Source organism: Alternaria novae-zelandiae (genome assembly GCF_023758075.1).
Source record: "Alternaria novae-zelandiae strain BMP 2774 chromosome Unknown scaffold_4, whole genome shotgun sequence".
Taxonomy (NCBI): Eukaryota; Fungi; Ascomycota; class Dothideomycetes; order Pleosporales; family Pleosporaceae; genus Alternaria; species Alternaria novae-zelandiae.
Genome location: NW_026056964.1, coordinates 867,592 through 890,213, shown reverse-complemented (window position 1 = coordinate 890,213; position 22,622 = coordinate 867,592). Strand labels below are relative to the sequence as shown.

The 22,622-nt window shown below is 53.0% G+C and overlaps 9 protein-coding genes across 9 annotated transcripts; 5 read left to right on the top strand and 4 right to left on the bottom strand.

The window, feature by feature from the left end:
• Window positions 1-653: 653 nt before the first annotated feature.
• J4E88_002804 (uncharacterized protein) lies at window positions 654-1,919 on the top strand (the record flags this gene model as incomplete). The annotated part of the gene is made up of 3 exons (XM_049396462.1): window positions 654-783; window positions 843-1,097; window positions 1,150-1,919. 3 exons carry the CDS (start codon window positions 654-656, stop codon window positions 1,917-1,919), a joined length of 1,155 nt encoding a protein of 384 aa, XP_049257810.1.
• Window positions 1,920-2,444: 525 nt separating this feature from the next.
• J4E88_002803 (uncharacterized protein) lies at window positions 2,445-4,007 on the bottom strand (the record flags this gene model as incomplete). The annotated part of the gene is made up of 3 exons (XM_049396461.1): window positions 2,445-3,416; window positions 3,473-3,919; window positions 3,978-4,007. The coding sequence occupies 3 exons, from the start codon at window positions 4,005-4,007 to the stop codon at window positions 2,445-2,447; spliced, it is 1,449 nt and encodes a 482-aa protein (XP_049257809.1).
• Window positions 4,008-7,015: 3,008 nt separating this feature from the next.
• J4E88_002802 (uncharacterized protein) lies at window positions 7,016-9,307 on the bottom strand (the record flags this gene model as incomplete). Its single annotated transcript, XM_049396460.1, has 6 exons — window positions 7,016-7,129; window positions 7,184-7,507; window positions 7,576-7,879; window positions 7,951-8,747; window positions 8,808-8,838; window positions 9,303-9,307. The coding sequence occupies 6 exons, from the start codon at window positions 9,305-9,307 to the stop codon at window positions 7,016-7,018; spliced, it is 1,575 nt and encodes a 524-aa protein (XP_049257808.1).
• Window positions 9,308-9,485: 178 nt separating this feature from the next.
• Window positions 9,486-10,214, bottom strand: J4E88_002801 (uncharacterized protein; the record flags this gene model as incomplete). The annotated part of the gene is made up of 1 exon (XM_049396459.1): window positions 9,486-10,214. One exon carries the CDS (start codon window positions 10,212-10,214, stop codon window positions 9,486-9,488), a length of 729 nt encoding a protein of 242 aa, XP_049257807.1.
• Window positions 10,215-13,263: 3,049 nt separating this feature from the next.
• J4E88_002800 (uncharacterized protein) lies at window positions 13,264-13,891 on the top strand (the record flags this gene model as incomplete). Its single annotated transcript, XM_049396458.1, has 2 exons — window positions 13,264-13,275; window positions 13,331-13,891. 2 exons carry the CDS (start codon window positions 13,264-13,266, stop codon window positions 13,889-13,891), a joined length of 573 nt encoding a protein of 190 aa, XP_049257806.1.
• A 365-nt stretch (window positions 13,892-14,256) lies between these two features.
• On the top strand, window positions 14,257-14,754 carry J4E88_002799 (uncharacterized protein; the record flags this gene model as incomplete). The annotated part of the gene is made up of 2 exons (XM_049396457.1): window positions 14,257-14,415; window positions 14,479-14,754. The coding sequence occupies 2 exons, from the start codon at window positions 14,257-14,259 to the stop codon at window positions 14,752-14,754; spliced, it is 435 nt and encodes a 144-aa protein (XP_049257805.1).
• A 429-nt stretch (window positions 14,755-15,183) lies between these two features.
• J4E88_002798 (uncharacterized protein) lies at window positions 15,184-16,044 on the top strand (the record flags this gene model as incomplete). Its single annotated transcript, XM_049396456.1, has 1 exon — window positions 15,184-16,044. The coding sequence occupies one exon, from the start codon at window positions 15,184-15,186 to the stop codon at window positions 16,042-16,044; it is 861 nt and encodes a 286-aa protein (XP_049257804.1).
• Window positions 16,045-16,223: 179 nt separating this feature from the next.
• Window positions 16,224-18,791, bottom strand: LYS4 (mitochondrial Homoaconitase; the record flags this gene model as incomplete). Its single annotated transcript, XM_049396455.1, has 2 exons — window positions 16,224-18,689; window positions 18,741-18,791. 2 exons carry the CDS (start codon window positions 18,789-18,791, stop codon window positions 16,224-16,226), a joined length of 2,517 nt encoding a protein of 838 aa, XP_049257803.1.
• Window positions 18,792-19,230: 439 nt separating this feature from the next.
• J4E88_002796 (uncharacterized protein) lies at window positions 19,231-20,689 on the top strand (the record flags this gene model as incomplete). Its single annotated transcript, XM_049396454.1, has 2 exons — window positions 19,231-20,437; window positions 20,619-20,689. 2 exons carry the CDS (start codon window positions 19,231-19,233, stop codon window positions 20,687-20,689), a joined length of 1,278 nt encoding a protein of 425 aa, XP_049257802.1.
• Between the last annotated feature and the right edge of the window lie 1,933 nt (window positions 20,690-22,622).

Genomic DNA, 22,622 nt, shown 5'->3' with positions numbered 1-22,622 from the left:
CGATCCACTTCAAAACCACCAAGGAGAATCCCGACAAGGAATTCCCAGATTCACTCACTCAGATTCCTGTCACTTCTACTCTCCTTTGCCAAAGAGCTCTGCACCATAGCACCCCACTCGCGTGATGGCTGTGCTCGAACTTGCCCTCTCGCACAACCCTTTTGCTGGGTGGACCATTTTGTTGGTGGTGAGCTACACATGCGCCAACGCACAGAGCGAATACTGACTAAATCCTGAAGATCTTAGTGTCCGTCATAGGGCCAGCTGTTTATCGACAATGGATGCATCCTTTGAGGAAATATCCAGGACCATGGCTCAACAGCGTGTCGAATATCCCGAGCGCAATCGCAGTCTTCCGTGGTGTTCAACACTTGTACAACTACAAGTTGCATGAGAAATACGGACCGATCGTTCGGACCTCCCCGAATGAGTTGAGCTTTGCCGAACCATATGGAGCAGAGCAGATATACGGTTTTCGCGTAAGTCCAACTAGTAGCACCTATGTATTTAGTGCAGTCTCGGCTGACAGATTGGTTTAGCATGGCAAAGCGTTGGAGAAGTCACCAATTTTCATTGGCATTGCAACACCCGTCGATGGCTGTATCGGGATCGGGCTCTCAAAGGGTGCTGAGCACCAGAGACACCGACGTGGAATGGCAGTGGGCTTCACGAAGCCTGCACTTGTATCACAGCAGGAGATACTTGAGACTCAGATCTCCAAATTGGTGCACGTAATCAAGACACGAGGGAAGAATGGCAAAGCCTTGAATATGGCCGATTGGTGTAAGTTCCTCTCCCGTCCATCTTGTCATTGGGAGTAGTAATGTTCTAACGAAGTACAGTATCCTTTACAACATTCGATATTATCGGCGATATATGCTTCGGCGAGTCGTTCCACTGCTTGGACAGTGGTGTTGCTACTGAATGGGCAGAGGCAACGACGAAAGTCCTTGTTACTTCGAACTTGGACATGGCCGTCCGGAGAGTCGCGGGAGTGGGTACACTGCTCAACCGTATCGCGCTCAGACTTATGCCGAAGGAAGCAATGAAGTGGAGGATGATTTCTTTCGTGAACGCGAAGAAAAGGACTCTCGAGCGTAGGTTTTCGCTATGTGTCTACAGAGTCAAAGTCAGCTAACATTGAACCAGGTCTTGCCGACGAAAAGTCTGACCATAAAGACATAGTTTACCACTATCAACGCAACCAGGACGCCCGAAAGTCCCTATCGCCAACCGAGCTTTACCTCGACATGATGGCCCTCATCGTTGCCGGCTCCGAAACTACTTCCTCCCTTCTCGTCAGTTTCATGTGGGTTCTCAGCACCCATCGCGACATCCATCAGCGCCTCGCTACCCTCATTCGTACCACCTTCGCAGACCCAAGTGACATTACACTACAGAAGTTGGAAGACTTGGTGTATTTTGATGCATGCATCAAAGAAGCTTTGCGTGTATTCCCACCGGTCAGCTCAAGTCTTCCCCGCGAAACCCCGGCGCAGGGTGCGCAGATCGGTCCGCTTGTAGTGCCGGGAGGTACGGCAGTCTCCACGTCGCCATGGGCGTCAGTACGCTCTGAGCGTAACTTCCATCTGCCCAATGAATTTCACCCCGAGCGATGGCTGCGCAACAACCCCGACGAGGGCTGGGACCCAGCTTTTGAGGACGACAAGCTGTCTGCGTCCGCACCGTTTGGGGCAGGGCCAAGACTTTGCATAGGCCAGAATTTGGCTTACTTCGAGATCCGGTTGACCATCGCACATCTACTTTGGTCTTTTGACTTCGAATTGGAGACCGAAGGAATAGAAGGTAAGAAGAATCGCCTGTGGAGTCTGGATCCCCATTTTGGGCTTCTGAGATCGTTTCAGACTCTGAACCGACCCAATTTGTACATTCGGTTCCAAGAACGGGCAGGCATCTAGTAGAACTCTAGACGCGTGAGCAATTCAGACGGTGTATATTAAAAAGTTGAATCAATGTGTTGTAGTGTTTTCATCTTGATAAACCTCGATATGTGGAGATCGGTGCTTGTAGCAATGTTGCGGATGGCTGGCGATTTGAGAGCTTTGACCACTTCGGCTAGCGAAGCTCCGAGACTTGGCACGCTGCACCTCTTGATGCGAACATTCACGCAGTCAGTACGTCGCCAACGCTTTTCTGTGCACATCAAACCTCGACATCTATGCCTTGCAGTGTCCTCAGCTTGACTCAGCATCTGTGGCACCATACAATGATCTCACCTTGGCCATGTGCTTTGCTCCCGTATACGTACGCCGCGAGCGCGGAACAAGACCAGACGCATTCTCCTGTCAGTTGAGTGCACAGTAAAACGGAGCCAGCTTCGCACTTAGCTTCTTGTTTTACTTCACGCAAAGGTCAGGAGCAGTACACCGAACGAGAAGTTGTAAAGAAGTGTGATTGTCAGAGCTATAACGCTACGAACTAATCTATTTGGCGGAAGTTGGGTCCTTCATGCTGATCATAACCGTCTTGGACTGCAGATACTCTTCCAGACCAGCCATTCCACCCTCGCGCCCGTAGCCACTCTCCTTACATCCGCCCCATGGCAGCTGGCTCAAGGGCAGGACAGGGCTATTAACTCCCACCATGCCGACATGGAGAGCTCGGGTCACACGCAGAGCACGCGGCATACTGGAGGTGAAGACAGCAGCGGCGAGCCCGTACGAGGAATCGTTGGCAAGTGCAAGACCTTCCTCCTCTGTGGAAAAGGTCTTCACAGCCAAGACAGGCCCGAAGATCTCCTCGCGGTATGCGCGACTGTTGGTTGGCGGATCGATCAGAATCGTTGGCGGCATGAATAGGGCGGTGGGGTGGTCAGGCACCTCGCCTGCGACTACCTTGACACCCTCGTCACGGGCAGCATCCACGAAGGCCTGCACTCGCTGACGATGCTGCTTGTCAACCAAGGGGCCAAAGAAGGCTTCCGCCGGCGCGCCGTGGGCTGCAGCCAACTGCTTGAAAGCAGTGCTGATGCCCGCAATGAAGGCATCGGCGATGTCGCGGTGGACAAGCACTCGCGAGGCTGCGGAGCACACCTGAGCACCATTGAGGGCGAATGTCTGCGAGCAATGCGAAATGGCTGTTTCGAGGTGGGCATCGTCAAAGACCAGTGCTGCCGACTTGCCTCCCAGCTCGAGTGTGACTTGCTTCAGGTTGCTCTTTGTGGCCGCATCCTGTACTGCACGGCCGCCGCTGACGGACCCCGTATAGGAGATTTTGCGAATGCCCATGTGCGATGCGAGGAGAGCGCCCGTCGCTGGCCCGCCGGACACAAAGTTCACCACGCCTGGGGGAAAGCCAGCCTCGCAGAACAATTGTCCAAGGTACAACGCGCCCAGCGGCGACTTCTCTGACGCCTTGAACACAAATGTGTTACCTGCTGCGATAGCGGGCGCGATCTGTTGCACTCCAGTCAGCAATCGCCTGGAAGAATGAACATAGGCGGCATTCTCACCTTCAACGCCGAAAAGATGGGCGTCGCATTCCACGCTCCGATGCCTGCGCATACTCCAATTGCCTCCTGCAACACCATCTTGAAGAAGCCATCGCCATCTTCAGTGTAAGTAGTGCCACCGATTTTATCTGTCAAACCTGCGTAATACCGGAAAGCGGCCACATGGTTCCCCACCACCCTCGTCGCCAGCATCATGGGCGCTCCCATACACTGCGACTCGAGCTGGGCTATCTGTTGAGTGTGCTTCTCGACCAGATCGGCGTACTTGAGCATAAGCGCACTGCGCTGTACGCCTGTCATTGCCTGCCATGTTGGGAACGCCGCCTGTGCTGCCGACACAGCCAAGTCGACATCCTTTTCTAGCGCTATTACGATCTTGTCTGAAACAAGACTTCCATCGTACGGGTTGTGCACCGTGAGCCTCTCGCTAGTATGCGATGCGACGTACTGCATTTGGTCATTAGCTTCCATACCGCGACATGTCTTGTACTGTCTCGGTCCTCACCTCGTTGTTGATGAAAAGTCTCTCTTGCATCTCCGTCATGTTTCAGCTGGTTATTCTTCTGGAGTAAATATTGGAGAGATGATAGTAATTGAGCTGACAGTGGGAGAAATAAGATTAATGGCTTTATCAAGATATGGGGGGTTCTTCGACTTCTTCTTCTTCGCTTGCCTTCACCGCCCGCGATTTCGATACCAGCTTGCGCTGCAGCAGGCTAGCACGAGACTGGTACAATTGAGCTATCACAAGATCATCGCGTTACGGTGAGAATGTAATCATGCCGTTGTCGGGTGGTTCTCTTCAACCCATCGGGTTTTTGGGTTGCAAAATTCCGGGCAATTGCCTCCAGCGTTCCACCCGCATCTAGCCCGACCAGCTTCGCCAACGTCAGCCGTTCGCCAACGATCGCGTCTTGTCCGCCTCGCGACGCTTCTAAGCCTGGAACTCTTTTCTGAGTTGGCGCAGGGACGATCAAATTGATGTTGGACACAATGAACTAAAAACCCGTCCTAGCAAAACAGATGTCATTCGCAATCAGGATCGCAGGCGTAATCTGTGTACATATCCCACATTTCGTGTAACGGTTCCTACAGCATTTCATACCTTCGCCATGTATACAGAAATGATCTCCTCTCGATTTGCCTCGATTCCATTGTCCTTACCAGCGCTCTGTGCGACGCTGGCTGTGGTTTATGTGATCTACCTGGTGTACAAGGTCGAAATCCACCCCCGTCTTTTCAACCCGTTTCGACATCTTCCCACAGCAAAAGTAAGATATTACCATGAAATGTTTGGTGCATGACTGACAGTGTTGCTACAGGGCGGACTACCTTTTTTAGGCCATGGGCTCCTTCAATTCACCAACCCCCGTGGACAAGCCTATTTGGATATGGCAAACTCGGTACCGAACCAGGGTCTGATCCACTTCCGCGGATTCATGAACGTCAATCATATCCTGGTAGTCAGCAACGAGGCCCTCTCTGAGGTGCTGGTTCGTCGCGCGTACTCATTCACCAAGCCAGCGGTGTCTCGACGACTGATGAGCCGAATCCTGGGGCCGTCTCTCCTCATCTTGGAAGGCGATGAGCACAAATATCTTCGTAAACGCATTCAGCCGGCATTCAATCATCGAACCGTTCAAGATCTTTGCCCCGTTTTCTGGTCAAAGGCCATTGATATGGTGGAAACGATGGAACGGTCTACCGCCTCAGCTGACGCAAAGCACACCGTGGTGGATATTCTACCCTGGGGTAATAAAGGTACTCTTGATGCTATTGGTCTCGCTGCATTGGGCAAGGATTTCGACACACTACGTCAACCGAATGAGCTCACGGAGTTATATGAGCTGTTGACTGGCAGCAAAGAAAGCGTTCGTCACTTGTTCATAGCCAACGCTTTTTTGCCGGCCTGGGTGCTACAGCTCCTCCCACGGAAATTTAACCGGGACCTTGATGACGCTCGCAATAAGCTGCGACAGCTTTGCTTTGCCTTTGTCGAAGAGAGGAAGAAAGAAGTTGCCGAAGGCACCGGCCAAAAAGCCCTCTTATTGCAGCTCATACAGAGTGAAACGCTAACGGACAATGAATTGGTTGGTCAGCTTCTGACAATCATCGGAGCAGGGTATGTCGTCAACGTGCACCGATGGATGATAGAAACTGCTGCTAACAGTCAAGTAGATACGAGCCTACCTCAGCAACTTTTACCTGGGCTCTGTGGCTACTTGCCATCAACCCCACCTGGCAAGATCGGCTCCGTGCCGAAATTCGCGAATACATTCCCTACCGCTTTTTCGACAACGATGCAGAAAGGTTCAGCGACTTTGCAACTCTCGATACCCTTCCCGTCCTAAACGCCGTGGTCAACGAAACGCTACGTCTCATGCCCACCTCGCCGATCACATCACGCGTCGCTGTAGAAGACACTACCGTTGTCGGTACCCGCATCCCAGCCGGAACACGTCTGTGGATTGTTCCCGCGGCTATGAATCGCTTTGCGTCTTTCTACGGAGAGACTGCCGATACTTTTGAACCGGGTCGGTGGATCGATGAAGACAGCGGCCGAGCGAACAATCATGGCAATGCACACACCAACTACGCTTTCATGACCTTCTTGCATGGACCGCGTAAGTGCATTGGAGCGGGCTATGCAAAGGTCGAGTTACGGGCTTTCATCTCCGCCTTTGTGGGTAGCTATGAGTTTGAGATGGCAGATAAAACCTATGTGCCACAACCTGCTGGTATTACAGCTATCAAGCCCAAGGATGGTTTGCCGTTGAAGTTGAAACGCACTCAAGCGTGGTAGTCATCTTGTATCGTACTCAAGGGAGGATGATAAGGAAGAAATTAGATAGTCGAATAAATGCAGTAATTAACAGCGTTGGACTCCATGCTCCTGTGACATGCTTCTAAAGTGTCCACCATGCCGCCCAGTCGCTGTTCGATCGTTGAAGTGCGTTCGAGTCGCTACGCGCAACCGTATAATCGTACAGAAATTTCACAGGACAGTTCTATGCTGACCATATGTTACTTGCACTCTTCGCAACAGCATGCGTCACTAATCCGTAGGCCCACGCGACGTGCATCCGGTACATGCTTGAGTGCTTCGATCAAAAGGGTAAACGACGATGCTTGCACTCCACTGACATTATCTTCACATGTGCAAACGACGAAGCGCATCTCAAGAAAGGCAATAACGGAAAGTGCGTTGTGAACATGTTCATTCGTGACAGAAGACGTAAGGGAAACGTTAGTCATATTTGCATCGCTGGAGAGAGTGAAGGAATTATCAAGAAAGGATGACGGATAGCCTAAAGATTTTGCATGCATTGGTATAGTGCAGCAGCAGGAAATCGTTCAAAGACAGGTTTTTAGTGGTGCCTTATAGCCATATTCTCGCAGAAGCAAACTCCATTGAGATGAGGCCCGTCGGCTGAACTGCCTCATTGGGTGATGGCCCCGCCAGATCCTCCAATCAGCCCTCCGAGCCGCCTGCCCCCGAGCCTGCCACGCCTGCCCCAGCGGTCAACACAGAACGTCTCCATGTCACTTCTTCTCTGACACCTTCACCATCAACCCCTTGTCAAGGAACACGCCATAGCTGATCGTATCGCACGGCTCAAATGGACGCACAAGCTGCAAGTCGAACACGCGAAGCATCTGCCAGGATTAGCGACGGTCACACCAACACCATCGCGCACGTTGCGAACGTACCTCGAAGACCACCTTCACCATGTCCATCATAGCGATGTTCTTGCCCGCGCATACCCAGCCTCCGTAGCCAAACGACATGTCAACGTCCTGCTCCATCTGCCTGCGTCTCTCGTCGCCTACCTCCATGAAGCGTTCTGGTCGGAACACGGCCGCGTCGGCGCCGAACAGATCTGTTGACTGCAGCAGGGCTGACATGTTCATGCATACATCGGTCCCTGGGGGAAGCATCTTTCCGTGGAAGATTGGATATTCGCCTGCGGGTACTTGTTTTGGGAAGAGGCCGAGGATGGCCGGGCGCATGCGTAGGCCTTCGTAGATGACCGCCTGGAAAAAAGAGATATATGTCAGCGGGCAAGATCAACACGTTTGGGCGGGATCTCAATGAGACATACCTGCAGATACGGCAACTTCTTTCCCTGCTCCAAGGTAATGGGGAAGGACACCTTCTCCGTCCGTACCGCGTCCCGGATCTCAGCAGAGAGTCGATTATACACGGCGGGCGAGCTTATGGTGTGTATGAGAATGGAGCGCATGGCGTTAGCGGTGCTCTCACTTCCAGCGAGTAGGAGAAAAAGGCCCTCGGATTGGCACTCTTCCTCTGTGAAGCCGCGAGCCATCAAACTCGCCAGAAAGTCCTTGTGATTTTTACCACCATCGGGTGCAGCAAAGCGACGGCTGACCTGATCAGCTGCGAAACTGGTCGAAAGTCAGTGAGGTTGCCCAGAACAGAAATCTGTAAGTTGAATCAACTTCAGCCAGGTACTTACCCCATCAGTGCCCCGAAGCCCTTTTTGTCGCTGCTCTTCGGTCCGACCAATCTGAGCACGAAAGGCGAGAATGCAATCTTGCGGATCCAACGTATGTCAGCCACCGTCGACATCCTCGGCCAAAGCTCGTCTACTGTGCCCAAGAATTCGTAGTGGTCTTTTTCGTCCTCGAGGTAGCCAACCGCTTTGCCGAAACCCATCCGTGTGATGACGTCCATGGTGAAGTATTTCGTGATGGCCGCTAGATCCAGCAGAGGCTGGCCCTTTCCTGGCGAAGACACCACATAGCGGTTTCGGACAACGCTGATAAGCGTCTTGACCTGGTCGTCGATCAAACCCTCGAGACCTTGAGTTTCGCGCCCGTTGTATGCGGCCATGGACCTCATTTTCGCCTTCTTATGCTCTGCCGGGTCGGTAGTCGTGAACAAGTTACCATGATATGGGTTGAATCGGCCAGCTTCGTACCAATCGCTGCGAGGGTAATGGTTGCGCGCTGCAGAGATGGTGCGCAGGATGTTGGGGTCATCGGTAACGACTTCGTTGGGCCCGACGCGCACGAGAGGACCGTGTTTGGTGTGTAGGTCGCGGAGTATCCAGTATTGACGGCCACTGTATGTGGTGCGTCCAATCCAGAAGTAGGAGAATGGCGCGGTGAAGTGCGCGCTGGGTATGTGCCGGAGGCGCCACCATGCTCGGATGAAGCTCTGCACGACCCAGAGGGCGGCGAAGGCTACGACAATGGCGTATATTGACTGTTTGCTGAGAGAGACATTGGATAGCCCATATCGAAGCTGCATCTGTTAGATCTGATCAGCCTTCTCCCTATTCGTGGCAGCAGTGAAAGTAATTTGGCATACCTTGAGTGGTTGCGCTGGAATGGCTTGTAAGCTCTAGGATTGATTCCGTTTGGTTATTCCTGCAAGCTCTTGTTTTCTTCAGCGAAAGATACAAAAGATGGCAAGGTATGCGATTCGGGTCAAAGCCACGTGCGTGTGGACTCTGCTCAAGTGATAGACAGTGAAGCATGTCAATTACCCCGGAGCATTTCCCCAGGTTATAGGGTTCGGTGTATAGCAATATCTACAGACATCAGTCAAAGTGCCGAGATTCTACGCGAATGCACCTCTCTTGAAGGGCAGTGAAGACTCTTTCCCATATGAAACCAAACTTGGAAGGGTCTTGATTTACATCATGCGAAAGCGAACAGTTCCTGAGCCGGCGGCCGCTTGCGAGGCGATGAATATCGCCTACATCAGTCTACTGTCTATCACATTTGCGCCTAAGCTGACCTGTCAGCTGGACATTGCATCTGTATCACCGAAGCGTTAATGTCAGGCAAATGTACCGAGTACCACATGCTCGGAGGCCAATCAGAGTCCGTAATGCAAATATAATAAAAGCTTTGATGTTAAGGTATTTGGAAGTATCTGCTCTAAATATCACGAGGTGCTACCAGCGCTACCATCGAACTCCTCATATCTATCTTCTCCTAGACGTGGTGCTGGCATCTCTTGAATCGCAAGCTTTTTCTTTGTCTAAAAGGCACCTCTCATTTCCAACATACCAAACATCTGTTGCGCTGCCGCTCCAGTCTCGGCCGCCGCCGACCGCAGTCCTCCCAAAAGCGTGCTCTTCGTCTCCATGTTGAACATTGACAACTCTCGTGCTGTTTGCACAACTCGTCTGAGGCGGAGTTTGACCAATGCCTCAGAACACGACTGAGACATGTCTTTACTCAGCGTCAAGCCGCTGATTGTCAGGTACGTCATTTGGCCGTTGGGCGTGTTGACTGTTGCCTCGCGCATGTAAGTTTCTAGATGCTCAATCACCCAGCTCATGGCAGTGCAAAGCATCATGCTCATGTATGGTGAGCCGAGAGAGCAGTTCGCGCATGCGGTGATTGTTTCTTTGGTCCGGCTGAGCTGTTGTTCCACAGCGAAAACAACGTCTAGTGGAACTGCTGTCGCACGCCGCAGACTGACAGAATAGATGAGCTGGCTGATTTGAGTGGAGCATTTGCAATCCACATCCTTGGACAGGTCGAAGATGAAATTTGAAGCAGCTGGAGAAGCGGAATTCGAATCTCTGCTGAAGTCTGCTGGGGGTATAAGAGAAGTTTGGTTATCCTGGAAAAAGTTTTGCTGGCTCGTATGGCTCAGTGGTGGTGATGGCTCCTGTCCTGGTCCCCCGATATCGTTACTGAGTTCGAAGTCCATGCCACTGAGCATGGTCTGACCTGACGACATGTCCCACATCTGCGACATGGCGCCTGGGTGATGGCTATTCGTTGCATTGATGTCGATTCCACTCTCACCCCACTCCCATAGCGAAAGACTGTCCATAGGTGCAAAGTCAACTCCGTCGCCACTGTGTGATAGTTCCATGGGTATGTTGGTGAACGACTCCATCAAGTCCATCCCTGGAGACTTCATAAGCAAACGCCCGTCCCCTCCGTCGCTTGCTTCTCTCGAGATCTGCTGGGGGGTGTTCCGTGTCGAATCGTGACGCTTCTTTGTCGAAAAGAGCGAGTCCATGGAAGATGAAGAAGGTGTCAGCGGTGCTGTTCCACGCCTTTTCCGTAACCCATTGGCACTGGCATCCTGACCATACGACCCGGCGTCATCTGAGACTATAGATGTTTGACGCCGCCTTCCCGGGCGGCGTGCGACGCTGTAATTGCAGTCTTGTTGGCAGCCACGGTCTACGCAACGTTGGCAGACTGGCTTTTCGCGACTGCATTTGAGCTTCGATAGAGTGCAGATATCGCAAGAGTTGCGCAGCCGGCGGGTTCCCGGACGCGCTGGATCCATGATGGTAGCTTCGCGAAGAGAATAGAGATACGTCGGTTGTGTAGAAGCTGAAAGTTGACCTTGAACAGATGAACGTGAAAAACTTGGAACGAGAGTGTGGTGATGTTGACAGTGCGATAATCACGAGCTTATGTGATGCTATCTGATACAGATGTAGACATTCACTTGCTTGATAAATTGGCAGGGGACTACTATTAACCGGTATCGTAATTGTACACTCCTGGGGATCCATGGTCGACCAGAAGTATGAACAAACTTCGTACCATCGTAGGAGAACCGACAACCCAGAAATTGAGTTTTCGCATTCGGTGCGCATGCTATGACTGTGGGTGCCTTAGAACGGCGGAGCAGCTGTCTTCAAACGTTCACAGCGGCATTTGTGTCCGGCCACCAAGAATCTTCTGGTAATAACTGTGATGCAATGTTGACGTCCCGTCTCCGCGATAGCACGCCGTGCAAGTAAAAGCCAGCGCATGTCAGGTCTCTGCTACCCTGTCTGGACAAGCAGCGCCGTTGGAGCAGACCTGTCTTGAGGCCTGACGGGGCCAGGTCCTCATCTGTTATGCAGATCAAGGGCACAGACATAGACTGTGCGCGTTGAAGTGGCTGACACAGTGACACTTCAGCCTCGCTTCTGGGAGTTTCCGTCGATCATCGCACGCCGACGGACAGTCGACTAAGGGGGAGTTGGGCTAGTGTACCTGTACGGCGTACCTAATCCTGTGATTGCGTATTCGTACTTCATACTCATCGCCGAGACAACCCTTGTGGCTTGATAGAGAAGCATTTCGATGACGTCGAAGAGCCCCAGCCATAAGCTGAGGCGCCACTCCGCAATGCTTGTATGAACGTTGGAGTAAGTCGACCAGGATACTCATGACGGCGGAAGGTCGGGACACGCTGTTGCTTCGCTAGTGTCAGCCAACCGGTTCTGCATACGGTATTGTGTGAGGGTCAAGTCGGTCCGGTGCTGACAAGCCTCACACTTCTAAGGTTGCCAACGCGCAATCTGGTTTACGCCGACCTTTCCTTCACGCAAGGTCCAGCATGAGACGCCAGTCCTCTAACACGTAATTCGATCGTTATAAGTCGCAAGTTCAATCGTCGCGGGTAGTGGTTGTGAAACGGTAGTCGGGGGCAGCCTCGGGATCGAACTTACGAACGGGTAAGGCTGGCACTCCCTGGTAATGAGAACAACAAACTTCGTTCAGCGCATATATCTTGGCCCTACCAACAGTACGGACGGGGATTTGATCACAGCTTCCTTGCCCATCTCAATTACGATGTCGCGCATGGAGCTTGTTAGCGTCTGCTCTCGATGGCGGGTAGATGCCGAAACACTGGCGTATTTTTAGGTACTCATTGTCTCTGTGCCTGGAAGCGTTGGAAGTATCCGGTCGCGATCGAGGCTGTGGTCAAAGTGGGTGAATGAATAAAGGGTCAAAGTGAATGAACCTTACCTAGGTATGGACTGGAGAAATCGTTGCGCCCCTTTTCGTTGGGCTGGGCGACAGCCGCAGCAGTTTACAGTACTGAACCCCCTAAGGCCTCAATGTGGCGCGTTCGTTGCGCGCGGGGAACTCCGTGTCTTGGGTTGTGGGTCCGACCGAGATCGGCGCTGGAACTTAGTGTGCATGACGTCGTGGTTCAGTAGGCTGGCACCCGGTCGCCAAACACAAACTTGCTCTTGCGAAAGGATTCTGTTATCTTGATCCCGTATGAAATAAAGATTCTGAATAGATAGACCCACGGAGAACTACGAGGTCTTTTTGCTAGCTATATCGATCTTACCATTCCTTCATTGTACTTGTCATCAAAGCTATCGCAATCATACCGTGAACCAAAGTACCATCTCAACGACCAGCCCGAACCAGGACCAGACCGCAGTCTGAGTCAAAGGCGCACTCTATTCATCTTACTATACTCGTGAAGAGAAGATTTCGCAAAAGAAGTCTCGTTGCTCTGCGTCACGTGTCCAATGTAAGCCTTGGCTTCAGTGTTTCTCAACCGCCTCGCACGGTAAATTCGGCAAGAAGTGTCCGGGTGATCTGCTTGGGGATGTCTGGGCCCATCTCCCGCAGAACCCGCACGCACAACTACTGCATTGTTTTCGATAGCCCGGAAGATTGGCTTCAATACCCCGCATTACTACATGCGGTATGCTGTGCGTGATAGGTCCTCTGATCGCTCCTACGTGAGATCCACAGACAACTGGGCCGATCTGAGCTCGGGATAGAGTGTCTGTTTCATCAATGAACCCCCCGTTCTCTGTTACTGCAGGGCTGTTTTTACGCATGAAACCAAACAATAGTCATTGCTTCTTGTTTGCGCGCTCGTCGTGTGATGATCCGATTGGAGGAGCATCGGAGCATTGGCACGGAGGGAAAGGAGAGAAAGATATACATGATAATAGCATCACGTTTGGTGAATGTCTCCATATGTACCATCTTGCAAGTCAATCGTCCTCTTCCTAAACGACCTTATATTTGTTGTAATTGTTAATATGGACATCAGGGTACGGCGTTCAATAACCAAGTGTATTACTTCAATTTTGCTAACTTCATATACAGGGCCCTCTGTCGAGCGACCAGACTAGGCAGTGCATGTGTTGGAGATCATCGACAAACACTGAATGCTTCCCCAAGAACCCAATCGGCATCGAACTACAAGATCCCGCTGTAGACTACAATACACTAGAGAAGGTTCTGGAGCTCGATCAGAAGCTATCAAACCTGTATAGTGCAATGATGGAGTGCAGCACATGTTCTTCAGACCCAATGCGCGCCATGGCTCTTTTGCATGAGCTGGACGTTCTTTGCACACTTTACGTCGCGGCACAAGCAAAATACGCGACAACCGACAACCAAATCAAGAAAGGCAACAGTGAAAGTTGCGTCGAGTTAGGCGACAGCAAGTTTCAAGTGGGCCGGTTCGTGTTGGACAGTGAGGAATCCAAGGTGGTGGGCCGCATAGTCGTAAAGCAGGGGTTGGATCATCTCCAGAAGAAGCTGCTGATAGTGCAAGCGGAGCAAAAGCGAGCTAACTCTGGCTCAACGAACGACGAGATCGGGGAGAAGGTGCGGGCGATACTATCAAAAGTCTGGGAGGCCTCCGCGTATGGATGTCTGTAGCCGACAATAGAGGCAATTCCCATCATCAGCGTCATGCGCTTCATGAATCTAGATCTCTGTGAATATGTTGTAACGATCCGTCGATCCGAAGGCAAGCCACACCACGTGGGAATCAGCATGGAGCATGGAACAGGACGCCAGGGCTGGCAGGCGTTGAAAACGTGGCAGCCTACAACGGTGACTGACACCGCATCATTGGATTATACCGAGAATGCGAAACGGCTTCTCGGGCCTTAGCATCGGGTCGATGCGGGACATTCTACGAGCGGGCCTACGCCTCAAGTGATCGGTGATGCGGGTACACTTAAGTCCCCCTCTCCCACATGGCTTCAAGGGTACCTAGGTAAATCTACAACACAATCAACATGCCGTCGACCGTTCCTCTCTACGAACTATGCGTACCCCCGCTGCGGAAAGCAATGCAGAACCATTTGGTGGTTTTGAAGAAGGGTGAACAGTGGTGCGATGAGAACGGATATCCGCACTCGAAAGTCCTCAGTGCCAGACTTGCACCGGATATGCATGTAAGTATCTTGCTCACCTCCCCCTTAGAAGACGAAAGCAATAGCTAAAGAATCTTTTCGCAGCCACTCTCACTTCAAATCTTCTTCCAAGTTACCACTGCGACGAAAGCGCTTGAACGTCTTGGTGGCATGGCAGTACCCACGTTCGGGTTCGACGCGGCCTCTTTCCAAGATCTATACACACAGATTGAGCAGGCTTTGGAATGCTTCGAGAAGGCGCAACCCGAGGCGTTCGCTGGGAAAGTAGACATGCCCGTCACGATCGACGTGCCAAACATGTGGCATTTCGAATTGAACGGCTTGACTTACTTGCAAGAGTTTGTTCTACCGAACTTGTAAGTGGTCTTGAGTCTCTTGAATACATGACTGGGTTGCTAACAGATTTGATAGCTTCTTCCACAACGTGACGGCTTACGGAATCATTCGAAATGTCGGGGTACCGATAGGGAAACTACATTATCTTTCGGGTGAAGACCGACTCATCGGAGCATGATCGCACTGCCAGCTCGATCATGAGGGAAACCGAATACCCTGAAGCGTACATTGATGCTAGATCTTTCGAGTCGATTGTCTTCTTCTATTGTAATCTGCACACCTGTTCGTGCCGAACATGGGCGAAGACAGTATAGTCAGCATGCAGACATGTCACGTATCCTAGATGTAGAAGGCGCAATAGGCACCAACAATGGAAAGTAAGGCGCGCAGTTACCCCGCTAGTCCTCTCTCGATTACCTCCCACCTCGCAACACCATCACCCGCGAACCCAAGATGTTCGACAAACTCCGTGGAAAGTCCCCATCCGGGCATTCCAAAGGCGACTCTACCGATTCCACCAAAGACACTTCATCCTTCGCACCCCCACCACCCGCCTACACAGCACCTTCCTCATCCCCATCACAACCCCCATCCACTCATCCCGTACAAACACGCTTCGCATCGCTATCGCTCCATAAAGAAGACCGCCTCCGCTTCCTGCGCTTCCCTGAGCCCATCATCTCCAAGTATCGCGCCACCATTCTCTCAACCCGGCCGCTAGGTATTAATAAAGAGCAGCTCTACGCAAACAGCCACGAGTTCAAACTAAACGGCTACCCATGGCGCGGCTACGGCAAAGAAGGCGTTGAAGCCCGGCGCCTGATGAACGGCGTACTAGCAACACTGCATGCATCAGGCTGGCTCTTGACACTCAACACCGATATTAGTAAGAGTGCAATGGACAAAGATACTTTACTCTTCCGATTCCAGAACCCAATTCCTGTGCATCACGAATGGTGCGTCATAGCATTCAGTCGCCAGAACCGCCTTCGCTTCATCGACGCGCCTGCTTCGTTGTACGAGCCCTTCCCGGCTCGTGTAGGTGCGGATTGTATCTTGGAGTCTGGGTTGAAAGAGCAAGGGGTGTGGGAGTGCAAACTCAGGGGCAATCCATGGCAGGCTAGTGGGGAGGAGACGATGCGGGTGAGGGAGTTGTTGATTGTGTTGGTCGAGTTGTTGGAGGAGGAGGGGTGGAGTGTGTATGCTAGTATTGATCAGAAGAGCAGTGGGGGGCAGGGTGTTAGTGAGACAGATACTTGGCATTGTTGTAGGGTGAAGGGGTGGGAGAAGGGTATGCCGGTTTATATGAGGTGAGGAGGATAGGTGTGTGGTCAAGACCTTCCAGGTCGATGCACGGGATTTGTACTGGTAGCATGTACTTTTGAAGTCTGTATTGCTTGATGTAATGGACCTAAATACTCAAACGCCGTCTATGCAAGTTTTCAATTGGGTATACATGAATGTTACAAGTTGATCACTGAGCCCTTTCATACTCAAGAGAGAGGGCTGCCAATCTCCTTCTTCACCCAGTTTTCTAATCCACCGAGAGCGATGATCTCTTGCACGTTGGGAGGTAGCTCGCCGACCTTGACGTTCCACTTGGCGCCATTTGGTCCTTCTTGTACAGAGACGGTACTCCTGCGAACATCCCATTCCAGGGTCCAGCCAGTGCGGCGGGTTAGTTGCTTGGCTTGACTTGGCTGAGCAGCAGCGGCGGGAGGTGGCGAATCAAGCGACTCGCTGTTATTGGAAGGCTCCTTAATAGCCTGTTGTGAGGATGTCGCATCCTTGGAAGAGAAGACCTCGCGGAGACGGTTGGCTAGCTTGGGTACCTCGACACCCATCAAAGCATTGTTGATGCTGTTTCGGCTGAAGATGTTACCAAAGCTACCAGAGACGACTAGCGGGATGCCCTTGGCCAGGATAGCAGTTGCGGCCTGCTCACGGCTGCTACCGCAACCGAAGTTGAAACCGGATACGAGTACGTCGCCGGCCTTGGCAATCTGACCAAAGCTGGGGTCGTAGTTCTCCATGCACACTTCCGCCATCTTCTCGCGGGTAACGTCGTCTTGGTATGTGTATTTACCGGGGTAGATACCGTCGGTGTTGATGTTGTCTGCATCGCAGAAGACAATCTCACCGCTAATCTTCTCAGGGAAGCCGGGGAGGATCTCGGTCAGCGTCTCGGCTTCCGATCCTGGTGCCGCGGGTGGGTTGACAGATTGTGTCTCGGGCTCAGCGTTGCCGAACGTATCGATGGCAGCCTCAGCGTCCTTGATGGCCTTCTCGAGCATGTCCTCGATTGTCATCATGCGTTCTTCTTCAGGAACACCATCGCCCTCTCCACGTCGAACACCTTGGTAGCCTTCAGGAGCCTCGTACCATCCCGGGCCAGAAATTATGCCCGACAGGGCACTTGCAGCAACTACTTCAGGGCTAGCAAGGTAAGCCTTGGCGTCAGGCGAACCCATACGACCCTTGAAGTTGCGATTACTGGCGCTGATACCAACCTCACCAGGTTCGAGAAGACCGGTACCAAGTCCGATACAGGGGCCGCAACCGGAAGGTAATGGTTTTGCGCCAGCTTCCAAAAGCGCCTGCCAGTCACCAGCCTCTTCTGCGGCTTTTTGTTCAGGAATTGACGCGGCAGCAATGTAGAAGTTGACATGGTCAGGGATCTTGGGAATCTTGCCGCCATTCAGAACGGCGGCATCCTTGAAGACGTTGGCAGCGGCAGCAATATCGGAAGCGCGGGAGTTGGTGCAGGATACGAGGTAAGCCTTATTGATGGGGATGTTTTGGTTCTGGAGCTCGAGCAGTGGGGTGGCCACCTTGACGGAGTTGGGACCGGAGACATAGGGTGACAGAGTTGACAGGTCAAGGAAGAGCTCCTTGGCGTATACCGCTCCCTTGTCCGCAGCCAGCGCAGGCTTGAAGATGTGACCCATCTTCTCACCAACGATACCAGTAGCAGTGAACAGCTTATCAATACGTTCGTGGACAAACTGTTGTTGATGGTGGTCCTTGGCCTGTCCTTCTCCCATAGCTGCCAGAGTGGCCCTTGCGCGAAGCCAGCCGTGCAGGGTAGAGTCGATAGGGAATAGACCCGTAAGCGCACCCCATTCGGTTGTCATGTTCGCGATAGTGAGACGATCGTCGATGGGAATGCTGCCCAGGGTCTCGTCAGTGCCGGTGAACTCGATGGCGTGATTGAGCACTTCGTCCTTGTTGAAGAGGCCAGCCAGAGCAACGATGACATCCTTTCCAGTCACACCCTGGGGCATTTTGCCATTCAGTGTGACTTTGGCCACGGGCGGAATCTGCCACCAGGTCTTGCCCGTTGCCCAGATACTCGCCGCATCTGTGCGCACGACAGGTGTACCCAAGCATCCGATACCGCCGTACATGTTGGAGTGGCTGTCAGAAGCTACCGCGAGTGTTCCCGGCCAGGCGTAGCCCTCCTCTACCATGATCTGGTGGCCAATGCCTCTGCCAGCGGGGTAGAAGACGACGTCCTGCTTCTGCGCGAATTCCTCGATCTGGCTGTACTTCTTCAAGTTCTTCTCCGTCTTGTTTTGTACATCGTGGTCGAGCGTCATGACGATTTGGTTGGGGTCGTTGATCTTGGTGGCTCCGATGCCCATGAACTTGAGCGCCACAGGCCACGAGTTGTCGTGTGTCATGCATTTGTGCGGTTGCAATGTCACGTAGTCGCCCGACCTGAGGACTTTGCCCTGCGCAACTCCGACGGCATGTCGCTGCACAATCTTCTCGGTGAGAGTCTGGGGTGTTGCGGGCGTCTCATTGAGCGAAGAGAGGAAGCTCGCCGCCGGGCTCTCCTTCATCGAGGGAAACACATCATGGGCATCGCGACGGACGGCGGTCGTGGCAAAGGATCGGGGTGCGAAACACGGTCGAGGCGAGAGCGAGGCGGCACGAAGAGCAAGACTTGCCCGGGGCTGCATTTGACATTAGAGGATACATGGCCGGCGATGAGATTCCCGACATACTGCTAGTTGCCTGCGACCCAGGAGCCGGGCTGCCCGTAGCGACATGGCCATTGCTGTGGTGGTGCTTGAGCTGGCAGCAATGTGGTGTTTGCAGCAGACGGCCGTGATGCGCATCCCCAGACCAAAATTCGCGACCCACCCGCGCACCGAAACCGGCGTCAGCGGACTTGCGGCGCCTGCCATTGGGTGCAGCCGGACACCTGCAATGACTTCGCATAATGCTAACAACTCCCACGCGGGGACATGTAGGATCCGGGGCAAGCCATATTTGAGTACTCTGCATGAGGGAGCCACCATGTCCACGCCTGCGTGTTGCATGCTAGCCCGAGATCGGAAGCAACTTTTGGCAAGAGGTTGGCATTGGAGTCATCCGTATGACGCGACCTGAGAAGACTTGCACCAGACAAACCGCCCCTCTTTGATCAATTTCTCCCAAGTATCTCCGACTAACTCTGCACACCCACTACTAATCTGCAAGCCCGTCGTCACCATGGTCAACCGTTCCGACGTCAACTACTTCGGCGCTGGCCCCGCACCCCTGCCCACCGAGGTCCTCGAGAAGGCCTCGCAGGTGCTTCTAAACTACAAAGACAAGGGCATTGGCCTCTGCGAAATCTCCCATCGCTCGCCAGAAGCCAACGAGATTCTTGCCGACACCAAGAAAGCCCTGAGCGACTTGCTCGAGATCCCGGACGACTACGAGATCCTCTTCCTCCAGAGCGGCGGCAGCGGCGAGTTCAGTGCGACCGTATACAACCTCGTCTCGATATGGGTCGAGAAGAAGCGCGCCAAGATTGCGGAAGAGGTGGGCGACAACAAGGATGAGGTGGTGAAGAGGCTGCGCAAGGTTGTCGACGAGGAGCTCAAACTCGACTACCTCGTCACCGGCTCTTGGTCGCTCAAGGCATCGCAAGAGGCAGCGCGTCTTGTGGGAGCCAAGCATGTCAACGTGGCCACCGACTCACGCAAGATCAACGACGGCAAATTTGGCAAGATCGCTTCGGAAGACCAGTGGAGCCTGACTCCGCGTTCCAAGGGCGGGCCAGCCTTCGTGTACTTTTGCGACAACGAGACCGTCGACGGAGTCGAGTTCCCGTCTTTCCCTCAGAGCCTTGAGGGCGACGATGCACCCCTGGTCTGCGCCGACATGTCGTCAAACTTCATTTCCCGGAAGGTTGATGTGCGCAAGTACGCCATCATCTTTGGCGGCGCCCAGAAGAACATTGGCAACACGGGTATCGCAATCGTCATCATGCGGAAGTCGCTCCTTCCGCCACACTCAACACCCGCCTCGCCCGACCTGATGAGAGAGCTCAACCTATCAGTTGGCCCCATTGTGCTCGACTACCCCACCATCGCGAAAAACAACTCGCTTTACAACACACTGCCCATCTTCGATGTCTGGGTGGCTGGCCAGGTCATGTCCGGACTCGTCAGCTCCTATGGTGCCAAGCGCATCGGTGGTCAAGAGGATGTCTCCAACGAGAAGGCGCGGCTTATCTACGATACGCTTGAGAAGTACTCCAATGTCTACCAGGTAGTGCCAGACAAGTCTGTACGCAGTAGAATGAACATATGCTTCCGCGTCAACGGTGGTGATGCGGACAAAGAGAAGGCCTTCCTTGCAGGCGCAGAGAAGAAGGGCCTGCTAGGTCTGAAAGGACACCGCAGCGTAGGTGGCATCCGTGCCAGTAATTGTAAGTGGCCCTATAACTCCCGTCTTATTGATCCCGCTGTCAGACATGGTTCGAGTCGTGCCTTCACAAGGCATGCTTGGGTACGCGGCTTCTGGCCGACATGACCGAAAGTACTCGATCTAGGATACGGCCTGGGGAAAAGCCCCATTAGTGACTCAGGCTAACTCCTTTCGTGCTCTAGACAATGCCGTCTCGCTAGATGGCACCAAGCTACTCGTCTCGTACCTTGAAGAGTTTGCAAAGTCGGCTTGAGTCAGGCCTTGCGCAGCACTGTGTATCAGTCCCATTCAAGGGAAAACTTGAACACCGTGGAGCCTTCATCAACGCTACATTTTCTTGTTTGCTTATTTCTGGCTTATTGTAGGCTGCAGGCTGCAGGCCTGTTCAATGCCCTCCGAAAAATAATACCCTCCTGTCACAACCGTGTCATTCAACAAGACACCTGTGAACAGCAAAATCAAGTCCCAGTCTACAAGTTCAAGTCTTATCAGGCCTGATCCTTACCACGAGACCCAACTAGACTGCTTGTATCCACCCGGTTCATGATTTGCATTATCGGAGAATACTATGAAGCACACCCTTGTGCCTCGTGCTGTGGCTGTGACTATGTAGAGGCTGTGCCTTGGTGTTCTGGAAAGTTACCATTCCTAGTATGACTACCACGATGCATTGACGAACTTCGTGCACTGCCTGTTGTAGTAAGATTTGCAAAGCCTTCTCTGATCTATCTTGGTCTTGGTGGCTTGCCAGGTCAAACTTCAGACCACGGCGGTTGTGACGAGACGTCTGAAGTGCTTGGGTGTAGACGTGACTGTACCGCTGTGTAGGCGCCTTGATTAGACCTGTCGGCGGCTACTAGGGAGTGTGAAGATGTGAATACTGATCATTGTATGGTGTCGCGCTCTCGGCGCTGGGCTTGCGTCTCGAGTATGTTGCTTTTCTGCAGCACAACTCTCTACCACTCGGCGGTACCAGTGGTTTGGGAGTCAGTTCTGTGGAGGCCCAGGTGCGCTGGGCTGCGATAACACACGATCTTCCATCTGGGCTTCTCAATCGGTTCCTTCCGCCTTGCATGCTGATGGGTCTTGCATCCTTCAATCTCACACCCGCGAACGGTTCCTATACGTCGCGTGCGTAAACCGGCCTGCGCACTAGGCCCAATGCAGCAATGCCTCGTGGCTTTACACATCACCCTCCGTTTTCTATAATATATTGCTTATACCTTCCAGCTAACCATCTTTGCCACGGACGTGTCGTGGGCTTGCGAGGCTTCCCCGGCGAACGTTGACCCGGCAGGGGTTCTGGAGTTCGCTGTGTCTCGGACAGGGTCGAAGCGAGGATCTGCGGCACAGTCTAAACCCAGCAAGCATCAGAACTCTAGTCCGACCACATCCACCTCACCACCACCGACGATGCGCCACTGTCTACATCAGCGCTTCCGCGCTGGAAATAGCTGTCCAGGAACCCAAGTATAGTGCTCAGCGTCAGATGAAATTGCGCGCTTCAGCAGGCCGAACGACTTGACGAAGATGGGTCTGCGGTGTTGAGAACCAAGGCACGTTCACCAGCGGGCCATGTGGAGACGGCCGCTACGGCAACGTCAAGCAATGACGTCGCGCTGACCCTGTCCAACCCGGTCCATATCACAGCAGCTACGAGAGCGACAAGAGGCTTTCCAAGGCAGGTGGCTGCTGTTCGGCGCAACGGTGCCTACGCGGGTCTCGCTGCTTCCGCTGGCCGGGCTACCTGGCAGAATGCGGGTGGCTCGCATGAGGTTGAAACCCACTCCCACCCATTGCGGGAAGATGCGACCTGTAATATGAACTGGCTGGATCTTTGCTAATGCGGGTCTCTTCAGCCAATGACCGGATAGACGCCTGAGGACCGCTGTTCCGAAACCGTGCGCAGCAGCTATCGCCCAGTGGTTTTGTCATATACCGTTTGGAGTCTCATACCCGTCTCTTGTCTCTTACGTCTAATGCTCACGCTCTTTCCCCTTCTTTCGTTGCTCTGCTGGCAGGCTTAGCCATTTCCTTCTTTGACGCTGAGCTGGTTACTCTTTCGTTTACGACGTCAGTCACACGGTCTCCATGAATACCTAGTCGTTTTCCTTTCTTCAGCCGCTGCTGGTTACCAGCGAGACAATTCTATTCCTTCTACACCCGTTGTAACTAGAGCCGGCGAG